Source organism: Thunnus albacares, chromosome 8 (assembly GCF_914725855.1).
Source record: "Thunnus albacares chromosome 8, fThuAlb1.1, whole genome shotgun sequence".
Classification (NCBI taxonomy): domain Eukaryota; kingdom Metazoa; phylum Chordata; class Actinopteri; order Scombriformes; family Scombridae; genus Thunnus; species Thunnus albacares.
Window position 1 is genome coordinate 8,007,597 of NC_058113.1, and position 15,237 is coordinate 8,022,833.

Here is a 15,237-nt window from a genome sequence, read left to right on the forward strand (position 1 = left end):
ACGGCAACGGCACTAGGACAAACCACATGTTGTCACTACAGGATCAGGAACCGTGGATTTTATAAAAATTGGTTTTATATTTTTTTATTTTGGTTCATTTCCATATTATTTTGGCAAAATGTAAACTGTACTCATTCAATAATGTACTTCACTGTGTTTGTCTGCGCTCTGTCTTTTGTTCCCTTCATCTTTGACATTAATTTGATAAAACTCTCCTATAGTTGTTTTTATATTGTTTATTTTGGTAAAACTGTTTGGTTCATGTTCAAGATGTAATTCTTTGGCTCTGAAAGTTACAAAACAAGTGTTAAAAAATAAAAGTATACAAACTTTTAGTCTCTGCTCGAGCATTCATTCTCAAAAAATATAAGCTATTGCCTACATTACCACAACTAAAAACTCAATGCCCCCCAATATATTTAAATAAAAATATAATATAAATAAAAAAAACATGTAATGGAGATGGTTACTGAGTTAATTACTGAGTGCGTAATGTAATAACTCATGCTGGTCAGCAGGCACAGTAATGCATGTGCAGAATCCACTTCTTCTTCTTCCATGAGGCAGCAGTGTCAGGACTTCCTCACTGCCATTTGGCTTACATCAAACAAACCATTCAGTATGATGGCTACAAGCTCAGTTTCTGTCTTCTCAAACTATAGAATCATCTTCCACTCTGCTTAACTTGTCCACATGCCTTCTGGCAAACACAATCTCAGATGTCATGAGTTTAAAAAAAGAAAGAAAAAAAAAGATTCCAAATAGTATTGATCCTGACCTGCTGGCATTTGTTGAGATGTGGTTCAGTCTGAACTGCCTCATCTCTGATGATACAAGTGAAGATGCTACCAAACCCCTCATCATATCAAATACACCACAAAAAACAAACAAAAAAACAATAAGACATGCTTTCAGACATCACTACAACAAAGACCCCGAGAAGGTGTTTTTTCTATTGCCACTTAATATATAAAGGATTCAGTTTCACTAAATGCAATCAGAAAGTTTTCCCTGTTGCTATGGTCCACATTTCATGTTTTGTAATAGTGTAATACTGTGGTGTATGTTTGGGTTTGGATGTCATTAAACACAAATGAGTGTTGGTAGAATTTAGCATGTGTTTTGTGCAATTACTACACTTCCAAGACAAGTTGTTATTCACAGATGCTTAACAACTGACAATGACATAATCATTCTTAGTTGTATATGAAAGCCAAATCCCATTCAAACCTGTCTGTGTGAATGAAGGGACACAACCAGCTTCAGTATAGTAAATGTCATGTCACAGAGGTTCATAATTAAATGTATTATGGATGGTCTTCTCTGTATAGTCAATTTGTGGAAGTTCATACCAATGAAACCAAAACTGGCTCATGATTGGGATCATTTTGTATCTGGGTTGAAACAGCTTCTGAAGTGACAATAAGTCATGATGTCAGGGGGTCTTTTATCTACTTTTATGGTACTACAATTAACTCAGACGCTATGGTATGTAGCATTACTGCATTCAGTGGATATACTAACCTATGTATATGACCCAGATGATTAAGTTAAGAAATTTTCTGAATAGGAAAAAGTGCCAATATTTTTTTGTCACATGTAACCATCTACATATCCCCATGTCCCTTGCCACAAAATGTCACATAAACTGTTAATGAACAAAATCCAACATAAATATAACAAAATCTAAATATTAACTTATTTAAAAATGTGTCTCTAAAAGTTTTTAGTCATTTGACTTATCCCTTATAAAACACACCTCAGCTGAGATTCAGATTATTATTATTTATTTATTTAATAATAGGCCTAATAAATGAACAGATGAGGGGTTAGGCTGTATGCTTTGAGAAGTAATTTAGAAACTGCTTTCATATTCTGCCTATATTTACATCAGTGGACAAGAAATCCAAGATTTTACTCAAATTTACAACATTTGAATTCTATTTTATCTGAAAAATTATAATTCTTGGACTGGTCTGTGCAAATTTTATGAAGTTTATTAAATGCTTGTCATGCCAATAAAGGAAATTTGAATTTCAAGTAGATTACCAAAACAAAAATACAATTTACTTCATAGTTTCATAGTTGAAAGTTGTGTTGAATTGTGTAAAAGGAAAAACATGTAAGACTGAATCACAACAGTAACAGAATTGGTAAAATACAGTAACAACAGTTGCAGTAGCAGTTAAGATGAAAACAAACAAATGAAAATGGTTGAAAATGAAAGATCTTTTTGTGAAAAGAATGTTTGTGTCAACTAAGAGATAACACAGATGCATAGATGACAACTTCATGCAGTGAATCTCATATATAGAGGAAAAGTTGACTCTGAATCTGCTGGGATGTGTTGCAGCTCCACTGCGAATGAGCCTCGTCAGAGGTCAAACACCACAAATAAATTCTCCACTTGTGGGAAACACAATGTCCTGGATAACATGTTGTATAAAATGCTTAATGTGCTTTTTTTTCTGGCCAACAGCTTGCTGACATGCAGAATTAGAACCTCAATTCACAACATCATAACACTGGTAACTCTGGAAAAATGGATTTTACAGTAGATTCCGCAATGCTGAACAGAAACACAGAGTGGCCAGCATCTGCTGACTCCATGGATCCCACAAGGAAATGTCCTTATTATATCCCCTATAATAGACTATTTGGATATTTGAAGTCTGTGGACTCAAACGGCCCCTAATAAGAAAAGAGGTCATACTTTCTCTGGTTGCATGAGTGTTCAATTTTTCCACAATTATCAGTGTTAATCGCAAACAGAAGGAACCCCTGAAACTCAGTGAAAGCAGAGTTTTGTTTTTCCTTTTGTGTTACTGTCACCAATGTTAAATGAAAATAAAATTATAGTCATGTCAAAAATTGGCTCAATATAGAGGTTAACTGTCATTTGGATATATTTTAATTTAACCAAATTATTTTCTAATGGAGATGACCAAAATTAAAAAAACATAACAAAAACAGCAATATGGAAATATTTACATATTAACAATTAAAAAAGGTTCACAGAAAATAGATTACAATGGCAAATCTTTTTATTTTATCTTTAATTTACCAAGTAAGTCTCATTGAGGTTGGAAACCTCTTCTGTAACATCCTCTACAAGTGAGAACTTGCAAATACCTGTAAGCTGAAGCGAATAAAGCAACAACTCTTATGGATACAGTAAGTTTATTTGACTAAGCTGCACGCTTACATTTATTACCAGAGAACATAAGTAAATATGAAGCAATATAATGATTTTGTTTCAAGAAAACCACCATTTCAGTACAATAACATATTCTACTGTAAGATGTAGGGTTAATAAGTGTATAAGAGGCATCAACCAGGGCTGTGCGATATGACGATATATATATATACCGTGTTAGGATAGAAAATATCTACTGTTTCATATTATGCTCTGTCTTGTTTCGTTGTGTCACAAATCAGTCTTTACGGCAATGTTTTTCGTTATTTGGACTAGGGTTGGGCCGATGGCGGACAGTCATCGACCTCCGAGCCTTTAACATCATAACATTGTGATTTTTAAAAAACCCATATCACACAGCCCTAGCATCAACAAAAACAAAGAAAAAAAACAAAACAAAAACTATTTACATCACATTTCCAGGATAGTTAGGATGATGACTTTGCACACTCTGCAACATCCAACTTCCTGCCACTGCTGCACATTTTTGCCAGATTCTGTGGAGAGCAGAAAGCTGAATTAGTAAATAATCAAATATTGGTTGGAGAAAAGATTTCATAAAGTAAATCTTACATTAGCAGCACGGATGATGCTGTTGGGAGACTGGAGGGCTGCGAGGTCCGTTAGGATTTTCTTGAGATCACTGTTGCGTTCTGAAACAGATGAGTTGATCACAGGTGGTGAAAACTGACTCACAAATATACAGACTTCATTCACAGTGATGTGTGTGTGTGTGTGTGTGTGTGTGTGTGTGTGTGTGTACCTGGCTCGGGTGATGCTTGTGGCTTCAGCTGGAGGTACGGATGCTCCAGCAGCTCCGCAATAGAGATTCGCTCTCGGGGGTTTCTTACCAAGCATCTCTGATACAACAAGACAATAATTAATGTGCTTATTTGTATTTTACATAAGTTCATCAACACTCAACATCACGTACAACAAAAACTGTATTAAAACATCACATTTGAGACTGACATATTTACATCCACATAAATACCTTTTGCAGGTTTTTAGTTGGGTGTGATATGGGTTTTGAAAGCCTATATTAGCCCACATACGACTGGATGTAAAAATAACAGTATGAACTAGTTTGCCATCATTTATAAATCTTTTAGTGTCCTGTAGTGGATATCCTCAGGTCTAACTCTGTAAGCCAATCTGTCAACAAACTGTCAAATTTACTGAGTTCACATCACACTAAGAGTTTATTCGTTTTTTTCTCACCTTCAACACATCCAGCAAATCCTTCTCCGAGATGTCAGGAAACTCAATCTTATGTGAGGGATCGATGATGGCATGCAGCTTGCTAATCTGATTGGTGATGCTTTGGAATGGAGTCCTCCCGTAAGTCATGCAGTACAGGATACATCCAAGGGACCACACGTCACCTTTGGGGCTGATCTTAAGGACAAAATCAGAAAAGATGTATTTAACCGCTCTTCTACAATCACAAAGTACTGCTTGAACTGTTGAATTAACTTAGTATGAGTACCTTTGCACGTGCTTTTCCTGGCTGGGATGAAGTGTCTTTGATGGCTTCAGGGGGCATATAGTTCAGGGTTCCTACCTGTGTTTGACAAACAACCATGTATTACACACAGAGAGCTCTTTCCACCTGGATTTACCCGCTTCCCATATGTGGACTGAGTGTAGATAAAAAATGTTAGATTGTGTTTAAATTTGGCATTAATATCAGCCTCCACTGTACAAAATACATTTAAAAAAATCTGTTTTTGTGTCCTTGAAAAGAAACAAAAATGATATTCTATATATGCAATTTATGTTATTTCACATCCATGATAATCCAGTTTTGACAAACATGTTACTATTGAAGACTCCAAAACCTGCATGCATTTCCTGGTTGTGTCTGCTCAGTCAAGTTTCATTGCCAAGAATGTAACTACTGTACACAATGCAACCTGTCTGCATTTACACCTGGATTTTATTCATTTTTCTGCCACCTAATTACAATCCAATCACTTGGGCAAGATGTCAGAGGCTTAATGTGTTCATTAAATGTATATCGGCTTGTCATCAACATAAATCTTACTTGTGAATCCTTCATGATGCTCGTTACATCTGGTTGGATTCGGTTTGCGATGCCGAAGTCAATCAACTTCAGCGACGCGTTCACTATGACAAAATTTGCCGGTTTCAAGTCACTGTGGACAATTCCTGCATAGAAGACACGAAAGACATATGTACAGCGGTTAGAAATTAAGATTATTTTAGTGTGCCGGTAAACAACAGAGTCAATGAGAGAACAATAGTGAGAACTACAGAGAGAAAGAACCATGTTTGTGGATGGTATGGACGGCCTCCAGCATGTTTCTCCAGTAGAACTTCCTGTCCAGCGGATTCACAGTCTTTTTGTTCCGCAACCAAGTGTTCAGATCCAAGTTTCCACACTCCATCAGCATGTAGATGTAACTGTTGGTTATTTCACTGCAAACACACACATATAACCAACAGAAATCAAAGAACTGCCACAGGTTACGTTTTTCACATCTTGTACTGTGTATACAAAGCAAATCCCCATATTTTCCTTCTTATTTTCCTTAATTATTCTATAATGTTGATGATGTTGTCAACTCATTTACGTTTACACTGCTGCAACACCTCAACTGGCAATGGTTTAATTTTAAAAACAGAATGAAAAAGCTTCAAGGTGACTTCAAAGCAACACATGTTGATATTGTTTTTGGATAGGTCATGCACTTACTAGTCATAGAGCTTTATAATTTGATCGCTGTACTGCTGAAGGTGGTTCAGATGTTCAATCTCATTTTTGTAACTTTCTATAGTCTGAGCATCAGCCCCCTCAAGGTCAACGTATTTCACAGCAAACAGCTGTTTTTTGTGATCCAGGACCTGGTAGACCTGAAAAAAAAAAAAAAAAAAACTCTGTCAATCAGCAAAGATCGTAATAGTAAAAACAACAACAACAAATGTAAAGTGTTGGAGCACAAAATTGAATGCTGGTGGCATGTTTTACCTTGCTAGATCCACCTCGTCCAATCATCTTGAGAATGAAGAACTGCTTGTCCTTAATGGTAATAGATTCATTTGACAACGTGGTGAAGGAAGCCTGAAATGAGATTCAAAAATATAACTTGCATTACAGTTCAAATTTCTTTGTGTGTAGAAACAGAGAGAGATATTTCTAGGACTCCAGAAAGAGTTTTATGAAAGATAAGCTACATTGTTCTATACACATCCAGATTTATATGTTTCATCTCTCCTTAAGCATGTTTTAATCATCCCTGCAGTAGAACATACAGGGCTCTGAAGAACTCTGCCAATGATCTGACTGACTGGAAGCAAACTAAAGTTATGTGTATGTTGTAGCTGTAACAGGAACATCAAATACTGTACTTGAATTCCATTTATATCCTTGCTGAATGTACGCTGCAATGACATAAGTTACCACAACACAAAATGCGACAATTGGTCCAAATCAAAAGCGGTCTGATGATTTGGCCATTTCATGTGGAAAAGTTGTGGTAATTTATTTAGTTGCAAGTTCTCATAAATATCACAATTTCCTGGAGGGACTGATAAAATGACAGCAAAGGCAAGGTGTGAACATGCTGTACCTGTGGAGTTTGGAAACATGGTGTTTGGTTTAGAGGTGTGAAGGGCTGCTGAACAGGTCCAGCTCTGTGTGCTGCGACTGCAGAGGAAGACACTGCAGGGTTTCTCTTTACAATAGGAGTAATAAAGCTGAAGGAGAGAGAGTGACAGAAGTAAAACAAGGCTAGGTCAAAATCTTGTTTAAGGCTTTGTAGATTATTGATTATTTTCCAGAACCTACAGACTTCCAAATCAAGATATTACCTGTTGGCAGAGGGGTTTCTGTAGTTGTTTGGTGTCTGACAGACTGTTTGTGGGTTCGGTCTGGATGGATGATTGAGAGATGGAGTAAGGAGCGACTCGGTCACACGTGAAACAGGTCTGGGGTCAGGTGGTGTTATGCGTTTATCCTGGGAGGAAAAAGAATCATTTGAGACTGAGAATAGAATCTGGTTCAGTGTGTAAATGATTTGAAATAACCAAAAGGAGGAATGACAACAGACAGTAGAAAGGTTTCATTTCACTATTTAGATTCATGAATAATATAAAAATGGAGGCTGAAGAAAATTAACAAACAAATGTATGGAGATTGATACATTGTCTCTCAATAAACTGTCATAGTGACAAAAAAGCAAGAACAGTGGTTGTCAATTACCAAGCTTTAGATGTTCTGAAATGTCAATAGTCCTTTTACATGTCATAGTGGCTGTCAACACCCATATTGTATAGTATCAACACTAGTTTGTGTGTGGTAATAGTAGCTGTAAGTAGTAGTCTATAACAAATATTATCAGACCTCTGGAGAAACATGTCGGTTGACCAGAGTTGGCATCTTCCACTCTGAAAGGTTCTCCTTGCTGGCAGGTTTAGGCTGTTCCACTGACCGGTTCACAGGGATCCGAGCAGGAAGCTGCGGTTCCTGGTTTCCCCCACAAGATGCCATGCCTGTTTGTAAATCTAAAAGAAAGATGAATTTGAAAAATTCCAAACTATGTCCATCCAAGTGCTTTGAAATTGACAAAGAATGACCCTTCAGTGTGTCTCTACCTGTGTGATGTTCCTCCTCCTTGGTGGGCACTAGCTGTTTCTCTCCAGCTTTAAGGTTACGTATGGCCACCTCCAGGAGCTCAGCTGGCTTGGCGTTTAATGCCTGGGCTTTGTGCAGGATTGAAGTTGCTTTGACCACATTACCTTAAAGGAAGGACGGAAGGAAGAAAAAGTGTACTTTAACTATATTTTAACAAAAAGGCTGATTCGTCAGTAAAGTCAATGTTTGTCAAGCCACAGTCATACTTAGAGCTGCAACAATTAGTTGATTAGATCTCAACTATTAAATTATTCGGCAACAGTTTTGATAATTGATGAATTGTTTGGAGTTATTTTTTTTAAAGAGAAAAAAGTCCAAATCCTCTGATTCCAGCTTCTCAAATGTGAATACTTTCTGGTTTCTTAAGTCCTCTATGACAATAAACTGTACATACAGGTGACAAATTAAAAGGAAAAACCAACATAAAGTGTCTTAGTAAGCTGTTAGGCCACCAAGTGCCACCAGAACAGCTTCAGTGCGCCTTGGCATTGATTCTACAAGTCTCTGAACTCTACTGGAGGGATGAACACCTTTCTTCAAAAAGATATTCCCCCATTCGGTTTTTTGATTATTGTTGTTGGGAGCGCTGTCTGACACATCAGCCCAAAATCTCCCGTAGGTGTTCAACTGGAGAGATCTGGTGACTGTGAAGTCCACAGCATATAATTCACATCATTTTCATACTCATCAAACCATCCAGTGACCCCTCGTGTCCTATGGATGGAGGCATTGTCATCCTGGAAGGGACCACTCCCGTCAGGATAGAAATGTTTCATCATAGGATAAAGGTGCTCACTCAGAGCAACTTTATAATGATTTGCAGAGAGTCTTCCCTCTAAGGGGACAAGTGGACCCAAACCATGCCAGCAAAATGACCCCCACAGCATAACAGAGCCACCAGATCCCCTCACTGTAGGGGTCAAGCATTCACACCTGTACAAGTTTTTCCCTTAATTTGTCACCCGTCTGTATATCTTTGGGTTATGAGCAGTTGGTCTAGACAAAACAAGACATTTGAGGATGTCATCTTGGGCTGACTGATCAACATTTTTCACCATTTTCTGACATTTTATAGACCACAAACAAACTGCACATATTTGCATTTTGTTTTCCATATGTCTGTGTATTCCATATATCAAATTCCTGGAAGATGAAAATAAATGAGACATTCTACCTTGAGAAACCTCAAACTGGGCATGTGCTACATAGACAAAGGCAAAGCCTTTGCAGTTGGATCTTGCAACTATGAAGTGGTCATTGGCTTCATCTGGGTCTTCAATGCTTTAAAAAGAAGAAAATAAGGAAGGACATGTGGTTATCCTTAAAAAGGCACCCAAAAACCATGAAATTGAAAATTCAGAGATTGAAGTCAACATTTTGGCAACAATAGTTTCTTTGAAAGGGGGCTGAAGGACTATATGCACTGAACTTAACATACAGAGCAAGAATAGATAGCCAATACATCCAGGCACACAGGTTGTTTTGTTGTTTCACGTGAGAAAACACATGAGTTTTAAAATTTAGTGAATGTCAACAATTCAGTCATCAGCCTCTTTCACACATAGTTCCTGGTAAATTACTCTGATGACCTCTGAGACACCGCTAGTGATATTCATTATTCACACATGCAGCTACACTCGGGAACACTTCTGCTTTGCACCTTTTCACACATAACACGGTAATGCTGGAATAGATGGGGCAAAGGACCGTCCAGCAGTTAGCAGTAATGCAACACTATTCAATACCAACTGCCATGAAACTCAACAGAAGAAGAAGAAGAAGATTGGGGCAGGGAGTGAGAGATGAACTTCCAGGACAATACTGAAAAATCCTTTAACTTAATGAATGTTTGCTATTTCATTTTGATTTTTTAAATAAATATCATTTTTTCCCCCGCATTTCCTAATTCCTAATCACAACTAAAATTAAACATCACATACACACACACCACAAAGTCCAGAGAGTATCCCAATGGATATAATATTTTCATACACACTCACCCCTTGAGTTCTGCATATCTGACCAGAATTCTGGCATAGCTGGCGTTTTTGCTGTATTGTCTTATTGGCAGTCTGGAGAAGACTTTAGAATAACAATCCTTGAGCTTATTAAGGAGGTTGATGTCTGTGTGAGGGTTGCCTCTTTTCTCCAGGGACATCAGGTAAGTCCAACATGACTCGGGGGAATGTGAATTGACGATCTGGTCGAAAGTGTAAGTTACATCTGCGAATGAAAAGCGACATGTCATCAGGACAGCAAATGACAAGACACGCCCGTTGCTCAAGCAGCTCTGGAGTATTACGATGCACTCAGCAATATGGGGGATGCGGTGTGGCATATTTTCTTGGTGATCTATTACCTTCCATTCTCGAGGTGTCCCTTGTGTTATGTGTGTGAAGGAGTGTAGTTGTTGAGTCCACAGTGGCCTGGTCTTCCCAAGGGCAATGATCTGGACTGAGAGTTGACGGCTGCAAACACAGCAATATAAGAGACACACATTACACTTCCTTTGTGAGCCCATGCTGAACATCTGGATAATGAAAACCGTTGAGTGTAAACACTTGTGGCATTCTGACACTGTAGTCCAAAACAAGATTGATGTGTGTGAATATACCAACCTGATGATTGACTAAATGTCTGTCGACAGCCATTTTCTTTGAGGAGGATGACCCAAACATTGTGCTCACACTAGAACCAGATGTTTGCCTAAAACACAATTAAACCAATTAAATCAGCAACACTTTGTAAAATCTCACTTATTAAACATCAATGGATACCACAAAAACAATACAACACTTGGAAAAGAATGATAACACATTTGATTGAGATACTCAAGAGTTAGCATGCCAAGCCAACTGGGGGATTAGAACGTCACAAAATTCAACTTAACAAACTATAGCAGTGTCATTATTCAATACGTTTTTATGGGGGACCATGTGGTTTCTCAGCAGCATGATACAACTCAAAAACAGTGCTTTAAAATATATAAAAAAGAGGATATTACCACATCCTAACAACCACAGCACTGAATTTTCTACAGATGTTGAACAAAATGTGCATTCAATTGTTAGATCAAGCAAACCATTTGAGACAGAAAAAAGTGTTTCCACCATTATCGTTTTCTTATGTGGCATTTGGTGAACTACATCTGTCCTCGTATGGAATTCACCAAGAAATAATCACATTAAGCAAAGGTCATGGTAAAATGCCTGTAGCTGAAAAACCTTGACATGAAAATGTTTGGGAATAAATATTAGTCTCCAAAATTACCTGGACAAACTGGAGGGGATTGATGAATCATTTCTCTTTGAGGGCCTCCCATTAATGTAGTCATCATTATCATCATCCTTTTCCGGGATGGATAAAGAAACTATGGGGACTCTCCCTGGCTGGAACGCAAAAGTTCAAAGTAATTAGCTTCATGAAGTCTTTGAGAAAGTGCATGATAAAAGTATTTTATAGAGAGACGAGCAGGAAGAAATTCAACTCTCACCAAGCCAACTGCTCTCTTGCGTTGAGATGCAGATCTCCATCCCGGTAGCTGGTCATCTGATGACCCCCCAAGGGGCTCGGTCCTGAGAGCCAAAGAAGAAACACAACACAACATGTAACATTTCCTAACTAAACATAAGCCTTATTAAGTGTGGAAGCTACTGTTTCATTCTTACCCTGAACCAAAAATACTGAAGAGCTGCAAGTCACCAGTCCCATCTGATATCCTGCTTACTTTTTGAAACTCTGAGCCTTTTTTGACAGAATCGTGCACAATGCTGTTGGACAATACTGTCAGAAAGAAAAGGCGACAACTATGTAAATCAAATGGGAAAACATACTATGTAAAATGACAATGATATGGTTATAATTTTACATTATAACAGAAACTGAGACTTTATAACTGCTGTACATCTGTTAAGTAAACTAAATATAGGTGATCAGCCATGAAATAAAACATGGAAAAATACTAACGTGGCACATTTTCCTTGTCCTCTGAACAGAAGGGTTGTGTTTTCCCTGTCTGCATGCTGTGCAGGGCAGCCTCCAGCAGTTCCTTTGGTTTGGCATCCAGTTCAATAGCAGTATGCAATATACTAATGGCTCTCTTTGTGTTGCCTGGTAAAGTGATATAAGAGACACTGAAATACCCCAGTTAACATGTCACGAGAACATGTAATATTTACATGAACAACAAAAAGTGCATCTCTGTACCTTGTGAATTTTCAAACTGTGCATGTGCAATGTGGACAAATGCAAAGTTCTGGCTATGAGATGTTGCCACATTGAAGTTGGTTTCTGCCTCTTTAACATCTTGAATTCTAAGAAAAGAAAAACAAGACAAACAGACATTTCAACCACCTCACATCTTCTAAACACAAAATGCCTCTCAGATAATCATGACACCATATTTGAGCTACATCATGATACTCATGGTCACTTTAGTTTCACTGATGTAGGTGGAATTACTGACGAGTGGACAAAGGTCTTGAGACACAAGTAATAACTTGGTTACTCACGCTTTCAGCTCTGCAAATCTGACCAACATCCTGGCATAGCTCTCATTTTGACAGTGTTTTCCTAGTGGCATATTGGAGAATACTCTGGTGTAAGAGTCAGTGAGTCTGGTGAGGTGGTTACGATCCAAGTGAGGGTCCCCTTTCTTCTCCAGGTCCGTCAAATATGAGAGGCATTCTTCAGGTGAGTTTGAACTGATGATCTGGTTAAAATTGTCGATGTCGTCTGCAACAAGTGCAAGGTGTTATGATGACTTGATGAAGTATAGGACATATTCGTTTAGACCTTACAGTGACAGGACTACATACCATTTTCTTCATTGAGAGACTTTTTTATTTGGTTGAGCTTTTGATAAAGCATGGCAAGTTGCTGCTTTCTGTCTGTATGCTCCTCTTCCTCCATCTGAAATTGACATACAACATACATCAGCCCGGATAACGTTATGTATTGTCTCTTTCATACAGTTATACACCAAAGACACCTAAACCCATTCAAAAGAATGACAATTTAATTTAACTTAATGATTCCTCACTTGGTATGCAAGTATGCTTTAGTGGCACACATGACCTCTGACCTTTTTGTTAAGTTAAGCAATGTACTGCTGAAATGTGCTATATCATTATATGTATCATTATCTAGATATGAAATGACCTTTATGGGGATATGAAATTTTGGGCATATCACACAGCCCTATCAGGCTGAGAATCACTGGACTTACCTGTTGAGGGGAAATAAGTCTGCAGTATGAATTTGACAGATGTGTGAGCTTCTTTTCATATTGAACAGAGGGGAATCAGTATCTGACAGTAACATTTTCAGCTGTCAGGATGTGTTTTTCCAACAGTTGTTGTTTGTGTTAAGACATGAAATACACAACAAACATGGGCTATGTTTCCCCATTTTCAAAATATAACAGTCATGAAATGTGCCTTTCACTTCTAGAACACAACATTCTACAGATAAAACTTGTTAAAGTTAGTTTTGAGCCTTGTGCTCTCCATAATACCTCAGTGGTACAAGAGCCACATTCTTCTTCTTTGGGTTTTTATAGCAGTTGGCATCCTTTAAATTGCATTACTACCTCCCTCTGGATTTAATTATCCGCTGTTGTCCAAATCTATTACAATCTTGTAATCAGTCCAGTCACTCTCAAAAATTTAATTATTAGTTTTTTTCCCCCTCCACTGTGTCCCCACACTCAAGCAGATCTTAAACTCTGGCCTCCACTCTGTACCCCTGTAAGCATTGCCCTTCTTTCCTCTTCATATTTCCTGCATGAATCAGGACATGCTCCAATGTCTCTTTTTCCTGACACTGATTAGGATATAATGACCAGTTCGGTTTTTTCCTAAGAAAAAAAGTGCACAACTCAGGCTGCTGTGACCAATTCTTAATCTACTTATAATTACTTGATATTTCCTGTTGATTCCATTATTTACCACTCCTACTTTATTTTGTTTTGCATGTGTCTTCCTTTAGTTGCGCTATCCCAATACGACTGCCATTGTTTGATTATTCCCTCCAAGCTCTGGTTTTCCCCTCTGATTATGAAGGTTTCACGAGCACAGCATGTCGGGGGCGAGCTTTCTGTGAACGCGCGCTTCCATGGGGGCGAGGCTCGGGGGAAACCAAATCAGTACCATCAGTACGCATTAGCGTTTACACTACAAAAGATATGTCAAATGCGTCCCGGACCTCCTTGGCAAGAGGTTTGAGTGATCGGATCACAATGCGTCTCGGTGGCCGTTTAGACTTATATTTAACGTTGTCCATTTTAAAAGCAAGTGTGAACACGGTCTAAGTTCGATACAACACTGACCCCCATCTTCTGTTGGTAACTTTAATACACTGGGATAAGTACCTTATACAACCCCACTTCAAAAAATCCGAACTATACATTTAAAAGCCACTCTCCAAAATCAATAACTTTAAAAGTGACATTTAACATAGCAGCAAGGATGTGATGTACACAGTAACGTCAAGACCACATCAGAAAGTTAATTGTAACGTAATTTAAGGTGTCACAATGATGTGCATCCTGACTTTGGATCGTTTGTTCGACTTTCAACTCGTTAATTAATACATATCTTTATGAGACCTTGTAGGTATACTGCGAAGCAAAAAAGAGTTTCGCCGAATTATTCAGAAGATATTCTTGGTCACTGTTGCAGTTTCTTTACATAATGTTGAACGCTTTCGTGTTGACAACTTGAGTTAGCTGGGTTAGCTAGCCAGCTGACATTTAGCAATGTTGTTAACATCAACGAGGTTTAGTTTCCTTACTGGTCACGTTAATTACGGTAAAAAAACGTATGTGTAAAGCATTTTTTCCTAAACAATAAAAGAGATTAACGTTATTATTTTAATATATCTCACCGTGTTTGCGCTGCAATTAATCCTTTTTCACTCGTTGGGGCACGAAAACGCTTCGACTTCAGCTTCAACTGCCAGTTTTCAAATATGCCACTTCCGTCCATGTCGTGTGTTGATTGGATAGTTTGTGCTGGATTCTTCTTCTTCTTCTTTTGGGTTTATTAGCGGTTGGTAAACAAGTTTAAAGGAGCATTACCGCCACCTACTGGACTGGAGTGTGGAGCAGTAGATTGGTAGACAACAAAATTAAAAAAAGAGACAAAAAAGATAAACATTTCTCTACTAAACTTGTTTCCTTAAGATATTTAATTAGGTGAGTATATATTTGCCATGATGCTGCTCAAAGGAGATTCTAATGTTATGTTATGTTATTTATTTCAGTCTAAAATACAAAATGTGGAATACATTTCACTCTCTACTGTATATCTGAACAGGCTGTATATACTGTACATTACCAACTACTATATGTACAATAATATATACTATAATGTAGTATATATCC

General features: G+C 37.9%; 1 protein-coding gene across 1 annotated transcript; it reads right to left on the reverse strand.

Moving 5' to 3' along the window:
* Positions 1 to 3,163: 3,163 nt before the first annotated feature.
* Positions 3,164 to 14,910, reverse strand: ttk (ttk protein kinase). The gene is made up of 25 exons (XM_044358235.1): positions 14,739 to 14,910; positions 12,671 to 12,764; positions 12,365 to 12,587; positions 12,060 to 12,166; positions 11,820 to 11,963; positions 11,522 to 11,636; positions 11,347 to 11,428; positions 11,124 to 11,242; positions 10,472 to 10,559; positions 10,213 to 10,321; positions 9,854 to 10,076; positions 9,028 to 9,134; positions 7,814 to 7,957; positions 7,563 to 7,723; positions 7,031 to 7,176; positions 6,790 to 6,916; positions 6,189 to 6,281; positions 5,916 to 6,073; positions 5,487 to 5,638; positions 5,244 to 5,368; positions 4,686 to 4,760; positions 4,418 to 4,594; positions 3,960 to 4,056; positions 3,770 to 3,849; positions 3,164 to 3,693 (listed from the first exon to the last, which is right to left on the reverse strand). The coding sequence occupies exons 2-25, from the start codon at positions 12,762 to 12,764 to the stop codon at positions 3,625 to 3,627; spliced, it is 3,015 nt and encodes a 1,004-aa protein (XP_044214170.1). The 5' UTR covers positions 14,739 to 14,910; the 3' UTR covers positions 3,164 to 3,624.
* Positions 14,911 to 15,237: the final 327 nt, after the last annotated feature.

Excerpts from the sequence above, each read along its gene's own strand:
- ttk (XM_044358235.1), bottom strand. The coding sequence starts at position 12,764 with ATGGAGGAAGAGGAGCATACAGACAGAAAGCAGCAACTTGCCATGCTT. Across the intron at positions 11,243-11,346 it reads GCAAGAGAGCAGTTGGCTTG|CCAGGGAGAGTCCCCATAGT; the intron begins GTGAGAGTTGAA and ends TTTGCGTTCCAG. Across the intron at positions 4,057-4,417 it reads ATTTGCTGGATGTGTTGAAG|AGATGCTTGGTAAGAAACCC; the intron begins GTGAGAAAAAAA and ends TTGTTGTATCAG.